Below are 7,534 nucleotides of genomic sequence, written 5' to 3' on the forward strand. Positions count from 1 at the left end.
GTCTTGGGGAGCCTTGTAATTTGGCCTTTGCCTTTCTCCAGTGCACGGATAAATCCTGCTGTGGGCTGTGACAGAGGGGCTGGGGTGTTTTTAATATCCAAATTTTCTTTGAGAGAAATTGTGTCCAATGTCTTTGACTTTGCAGATTCAGTATTGAAAAGGCCCGATGGTTGTATGACAGTGACAGCCTTGCCGCTAGTGAACCTGTTTTAAAGTACAGTGCAAACCTTCCCCCCCCCCACCCCAAAAACTGACTCAAAGCTTACTGTTCAGTGTAATAATAATGGCTGGAACAACCACAAAGTCCTGGCAATTAAAGTTAATTGAGCTTACATCTTGCATGACGTTCCCTCGGTGCCTTTCAGACCAATGGAGCCTAACAAATGCAGCCAACTAGTAGGCAGACTGTACAAATATCACTTCCTTTCCCAACGTAATGCAGCCATTGCTGGGTTGAAGTGCAGAGCTGTTTAACTTTGTCTGGAGACATTATACCAAAGTGCCTGTCTCAAAGCGTAAAATGGAAAAACAGAAAATCAAGGGGACTTGATGGGAAATTTACCCAATATCCCAGCTGGAAACTCCTCAAAAAGTGTCATCAAATATGCTGGCATCCTCCTGAGAGCCCTTTATTGTAATGGGAGCTGAAGGCCCTCAGCAACTTGAAGCTCTGGGCCGTTAAGGAATAAGTAAGTGCGGACGTATTTTTGACACACAAACTTATGTGAAAGGTGGCTGGACTGACACGCTGGCTTTGGTTGGTTTACATGGTAATTCCTCCCTATTCAGACCCTTCACTAGTTTCAGAGCTTTATTGTGTCCTGTCTGCATAATCCCTTCTAGTGCTAACAAGCTGTGAGCATGCTGCGTAAAGGTTTTAAACCATGAACCTAGTCCGCTGCCAGCTGACTTTCTTCTTTCTGCCCTTGTTTCTGAGCTTTATTTATGATTCCGAGAAGCGTGCGTTATGAGAGATGGTGTACGATTGAAGTCCATTAAATAGTTTCACTTACAGTACTGTACCTTTACTCTAATGCATCCTCTCTGTTGGAGACTGAATTTCATAACTGCTGGAGCTAAGCTGCAAACTAGCAGTTCTTTTGGAGTATGTGAACCTCTTATTTCACTCACAAGCTATGTAAACACCAGCTCATTTGGCTTGCTTCCTGCAATCAAAACTGATGGAGGTCACAATCAAAACTGAAGCAGGTCCAAGCATTTGTCCTGGCAATACGTTACTAGAAATCCGATGGTAGAATTGTTATTTCACATCAGTTATGTTCAACCTGTCTCTTCACCCCCACAGTGCTGGCAGTAAAATACGTAAGTAACAACAAAGCAAGGTGAGGGCAAGCCTTCTCACCAGGATGTGCCACTCTGCTGAACTAGAAAGCCTGCTCTTTAAATCAAAAAATGCATCGTCGCCCTGCTGCTTACTGCTCTGAAATATTGTCTGCAAAGTTCCTTACCTTAGAACCTTCCTTCTCTCTAAACTGGCCAGTTAAAAGAATCATTTTGTGACCTGCATTTCTGGTAGTAAACGTTTAAGGAAGGTAAAGAATGACTGGATGAAATCACCATGTGCCGGTAGGACTTGTTGCCTGAGGCAAATGGGTTTAATTTTATTTTCCAGGTTTTACATTTTTCAGGATGTTAAATACTTATTAAGGCTTAAGCACCATTTGTATCTGCAGCAGTCCCTTGAGAATGGTGTTAGCTTTCCCAGACTGCAGTTACATTAACATAGAACATCACTTCTTAGGAGGAACATTAGAGGCAGTTAGAAAGCAGCTTTTTCATTTCAAAGCTTATTTTCAAGGTAAGCCAAACTGTGTCACGGTGACATTGTGAAGGGAGGTGTAACAGGCAGTCCCAGAGAGCCTCCAGGCTGTAGAGCCATCAATATTTGCAGTTAAAAATCAGCCCCTTTGGTGTAACAGCTTCCCTCACTTCCAGTATTTGACTAATATTGTTGGGAACAATTCGAAATGTATCTAGTTCAAGCTTCAGTCTCATGTAAACTAAGGAATTTTTTAAATCTGGTGTCTAAATGGTTCAAGGTAGAACAATGTTGAAGATAAGTAACTTGTGGTTTTGCCCAGCACATTCTGGAGACCTATATAAAAAGGACAGTTTGTGATTAGAGTCCATATTGGCCGCATACGTAGTTTTGTGCAGTAATATGTTGTACACTATCCTACCAGAATTTGGAATTTTCCTATGAAGAGGTACAGAAATTAGAAGAAAATAATGAAGACAGCTGTGCAGCAATGTACAGAGCGGTGAGTTCATAAGGTTTTCACTTCTTCTCAGGGTATGGTGATTGATTGGAGGTAAAAACCTTTGCCGGTAACAACTCGATTAATTAAGTAATCCAACTTTCCCCCTTTAGGTTTATGGGAATACAACAGGATCTCCAAAAGATAGTGGCCACCCCAAGGAGAAGAGAAAAGGGAAAACTGAAGATGAAATGAGTTCTGATGCTTCCAGCGTATCTGAAAATAAAAGTAGCTTTTCAGCAAATCAGAATTCTGCATTCAGTCAAGATTTGTTTGTAGGGGATAAAGATTATTCCAGTATGAACCTCCATAATATTAGCGCAAATGTCTCCTGTGTGAGCTTGCCAGAAAATAGCAGAGGAAAAGGGGGTCATGATGTCTCAGGAGGGCACTGTCCAGCTACTGAAACTGGAAAACAAAAGCTGAACTATGGAATCTTGAGGGACCCTGATCATGGCATGGCTCCAAACATGCCATTAGAGAACACAGGTAAATGTGTCCCAAGTAGCAACCTTTCATCTCTTGTCAGGCAAACAGAGTTGCAAACTCAAGAGGCTTCCAGATTGCTACAGGCAGAAGAAATGCCTGCAACTGACTACAATCAGGTTGTGCTAAGGCCAAGGGCATCTCGAAATACCAGTGTCACCTATATGGAGGAAACAGAGTCTCCAGCTAGCTCTCCAGGTGAAGAAAGCCCACCAACAGAGAACATTGCTTTTATGATTACCAAGACAAGTGTCCAGGTTCTATCCACAGGAGAAGTTCACGACATAGTAAGTAGAAAGGGAGATGATGTACAAACAGTAAATATTGATGCCAAAAAGGACAAGACATCCCCACAAGGTGTGGTAGAGAGTACAGAGAATGAAGAACCAGTAGTTTGTCTGGACAAAAAACCAGTCATCATCATCTTTGAAGAGCCAATGGATATTAGATCAGCTTATAAAAGACTTTCAACCATATTTGAGGAATGTGATGAGGAGTTAGAGAAAATTATGACTGAGGAGAAGATAGAGGAAGAGGAGGAAGAAGAAAATGAAATATCTGAAATCTCCGTGATACAGAATGAAACAGAACAGACACTTAATAATGGAAGGGCTGCTACAGAGTATTTAGCAAATCATGGGCTGGAGCAACAACATGAATTTAAACTTAAGTCTCATTCTGACTTTACAGAAACCAAAGCGCCTGAAGAACAAGAAATTGCAAAGAACAGTTTTAACAAATTTAGTCACATTTATGGCCTAAATTCAGAAGAGAAGCTGAACTCTTCAGATCCCTTTGGAAGCAAGCAGGATGCTAAGAAGAAATTTAAATTTAAGTTCCCTAAAAAGCAGCTGGCGGCGCTGACTCAAGCCATCCGTACAGGAACCAAAACAGGGAAGAAGACTTTGCAGGTGGTGGTGTATGAAGAGGAGGAGGAAGATGGGACTCTAAAGCAACACAAGGAAGCCAAAAGATTTGAAATCCCAGGGTCTCAGCCTGAGGATGTTACCAAAGATGGCAATGGAAAGGAAAATCCCATTCCTGAGATTTCAGTAAAGAGTTCTAGGACTGATGAAATTCGAAAGAATACATACAGGACTCTGGACAGTCTTGAGCAGACCATCAAACAGCTGGAGAATACCATCAGTGAGATGAGTCCAAGATCTGTCCCTGAACCGGCCGGTGACTCTGCAACAAGCAGTGCCTCTTATTCTCCCCAGATAATAACACAAGAAGCTGCACCCAGAAAACTGGCAGTATTGGATGAGAGCCATGCGGGTGCAGAATCCCCTTCATTAATCCTATCGGCTTCACATAAGGTACCTTAGTCTGAAAAGTCAAACTCCAGCTGCTTTTTAAAATCTGCAATAATCATCGTTAAGCCAGAGGTGTCTTGTGATTTGTTTGCTTCCTTTCAGGTGGCTTGTTTGGTCTCCCGACTAGGTGTCTAACAGCTAATAGATAGTTTCACCTCTGCTGCTGTTTGGTGATGGGCATTGCAGGGAAGCGGGCTCAATAACCTGCTGTGTGAAATGGAAAACAAATGACACTGACATTAAATCCAGTTTGATCAGTAGTTGAGCAGATTCCTCCATTTGATTCTTGACATTAACAAGAGTGGTGTGGTTTGTGATGTGACTCTGATGCTCCCCTGCATGTCGCTCTGTGGCTTCTCACACAAAGCTGCTTTGTGCGTGGCGTGTGATTTCCCTTCGTAAGTGCATTCATATTTATCACTGTGATTTCCTTGTCTTCTCTGTGCCCCTACAATCCTTTTAACAGGGCTCAAGCACCACTCCACAGACCAGCAGGATGCCAATACCGGTGGCTACAAAGAGTAGACAACAAGGAAGTCTGGATAAAGCAGGCAGACAGCACAAGCTACAGGATCCACGCCAATACAGACAGGTAGTTTTACCCTAAACCAAATCTTAGGATGGACATTTAAAACTGTTAACAAAAATGTAAGTCAAGTCACTGGCGTATATTATACCAGATAATGGATTTCTACTTTCCCGTGAGCTCTGACTAGACATCCTGGATCCTGGTGGCATGAACATATCTCTGTGTGATCCTTATTACACTTTCACCATACTTGTGCATGCCTGCAATAAAGCACCCGCTTTCTCCTCCAATCAGCTGTCTCTTTAAAATGCTGTACCTTTTTGCTTCCCTTTGGTAACTGTGATTCATCAGGGCAGCCAACATATCCTGTGTTCAGAGAGTTTGAAAGGAAGCTGCAGATACTAACCTGTCTGTTTAATGGATTGGATTAGAGGCACATTAACGTTCCATCCATGTTTCCAGTCTCACGTTAACAACCCTAAAGCATGACCGGTGTACTGAGTAGTTGGTAGGTTGTGATGCTTTGCACAAGCTTTGTTCTCTCTATTCACACTCTATGCATTCTTTGTTGTGCACTTTGGGGATTCCACCAGGTCCAGTCCACAGCTGCAGAACTTAGCTCAGGCCTTGAACAGTTAACTCTTATGTTCTGGAGGGCTGTTTTCCCAGGCCCTGTTGACTTGTGTTACTGGCTTTCTGACAAACTGTCTCCTGCCATCTTTATTTGCAGGCTAATGGAAGTGCTAAGAAAGCTGGTGGGGACTCTAAGGCTACGTCCCCGACCCTACCTGCTTCTAAGATCCCAGCTTTTTCTCCCAGCTCTGGGAAAAGCAGCTCTGTGCTTGCTTCTAGTGGTGACAGCTCTAACCTTCTTAATCCACCTACTAAAACCTCCATTCCTTCCTCTAACCTTCCTCAAACAGGTCGCCCTGCTCACTCCACCTCCCTAATTCCTTCTGTTTCTAATGGCTCCTTAAAGTTTCAGAACCCCACTCACGCAGGTAAAGGTCACCATCTTTCATTCTCACTACAGAATCAAAATGGCCGGCCATCCCCCCCTACCTCTTCTCCCTCTTCTCCCCCTTTGTCTACCTCTCCCACTTCACTGAACCAAGGCCTGAAGAGCTTCAGGACAATCCATACACCTAACTTCACCAGCTACAAGTCACAGAATGGAAACGCCGGCAAAATCACCTCCTCCACCAAGGAGACAGCTTAAAGGCTAAACACTAGTGCACGCCACTTCACCAAGGCTTCTTTTTATTATCAATGAATCTGCAGCTAATAATGTTAGCAAAGGAATGTATCATTTGTTTTATTGCTTGAGGCTTAACCATGTGCCGAGTACTGGATTAATACGATAGACTAGAGTGAAGCTGTTTTGTAAAACTTGGTTGCAGTTAATGAAAATGGAGCATTTCTTCCTACATCTAGCACCTGTTACAAAACGTGCAGAAGGTGTGTGAGTGAATGGAGTGTGTGGGTGGGTGTTTGTGTGTACCCAGAAATGTATAGAGCATGGAAAAACCAGTGTATGGTTCCAGAAATTTTAGTAAGTTGTTTTGTATAAAGCTATTTTCATTATGGGGAATACAAGTGAACAGAGATGTACTGAAGTGAGATTATACACAAATGTAAAACGGAAACAAATATTTTTTTTCTTTTATTTGAGTGTTATTTAGCTTTGTTAACAGATTTCTATTTTTGTCAACAAAACATCATGGTTGCTTTCAAGATTGTTTTGCCAAAATATTTTGATACAAGTATAATGTACATTTGAAAGTGTTATGCTGGACAGTAAACCTCTACGTAAGAAACAGTAAGACAAGTATTTGTGTCTATGAGGTAACTTAACATATTGCACTGCCATTCAAATTATATTTAATAATTTGCCAATCCAACAAAAATAAATTTTGTTTTTACTTATAAGTATTTGCTGAATACTTTTATTCTTAGCTCATTCCACCATTTCTCCTTTGTTTTATTGAGACCTGGTGAGTTGTATTGGTGTAGATTTGTACACTTCTGTACTGTTATGTTTACTGGCAACCTTTTGTACATACCTATAAATATATATAAATAAATACCATATGTGGCTGGGCACATAGAGTAGTTTTACTACACCAAAGTTAATTTTTATGCATGCTTTAAAATATATACATGGGGTAAGGTGACTGTTGATCAATGGAAAACAGCAAAAATTTTGCATAGCTAGTCTTTTTGTAAATAAATTTTATTTGTTTAATGCCGTAATGTAATATAGAGAACTATGCTAAGCAAAGAAATTGACCAAAATAAAGGGCTGCATGCTACGGTTTTGTATTTTGTCACTAATAACTTTTATAGTGGTTCCAACTCAAAATAGTTGTGCAAAAGCACTACTTTTAAGGTAACCAACCTGCAATATTGAGCAAAATTGTAAGTCTTTCTGAGATACAGATTCTACCTTATTTAGGAGGAATCTCATCATCAGTTCCTTCTAATGCCATTGAAGAGTTAAATTGGCAACAAAAGAAATGTAGAAAGGAGAGAATGCTTGAGTTTAAGGTACTGCCACCTTCGCTTTTCCATTGTTTTTTTTTTTAAAAGGTATTTTTCTTAATAACAATTAAAAAAAAAGTTGCTGTTTCTCAAGGCTGAGACCTGGAGATCCTCCCAGAAAGGTTCTTGGGCTTCCTTATAGTATTAATCATGTCAGGAGCAGCCTTGTGTACAAGACATCTCATGCCAGCAAAGGATAATCACACTGCGGGTTGAACCAATCTCTCTTGTCCAGCAACATTCGTAATCCAGCATGATTTTAGTTAGAAGGACAACCACTTATCATGGATGTGGCCACGTTTCCCATAGTCCCATAAAGTTTGTTCACAGCCATAAGTCCTGGCATTCAATGTGCTGTGCTGTTATTTAGCTGCAATTAACTC

General features: G+C 41.2%; 1 protein-coding gene across 13 annotated transcripts in view; it reads left to right on the top strand.

The window, feature by feature from the left end:
- Positions 1-6,925, top strand: part of KIAA1217 (KIAA1217 ortholog) — a 508,293-nt gene extending 501,368 nt beyond the window's left edge. For 10 of the 13 annotated variants that reach the window (XM_074984872.1, XM_074984874.1, XM_074984873.1 and 7 more), the window contains 4 exons: positions 2,205-2,282; positions 2,393-4,084; positions 4,548-4,673; positions 5,341-6,925. In XM_074984872.1, coding sequence (XP_074840973.1) covers positions 2,205-2,282; positions 2,393-4,084; positions 4,548-4,673; positions 5,341-5,829 — 2,385 coding nt within the window. In that variant the 3' untranslated portion in view covers positions 5,830-6,925. The remainder of the gene's footprint in view (positions 1-2,204; positions 2,283-2,392; positions 4,085-4,547; positions 4,674-5,340) is intronic. The other 3 variants (XM_074984884.1, XM_074984885.1, XM_074984878.1) reach the window with 2 other exon arrangements.
- The last annotated feature ends 609 nt before the right edge of the window (positions 6,926-7,534 follow it).

This window comes from Carettochelys insculpta, chromosome 2 (assembly GCF_033958435.1).
Source record: "Carettochelys insculpta isolate YL-2023 chromosome 2, ASM3395843v1, whole genome shotgun sequence".
NCBI lineage: Eukaryota > Metazoa > Chordata > Testudines > Carettochelyidae > Carettochelys > Carettochelys insculpta.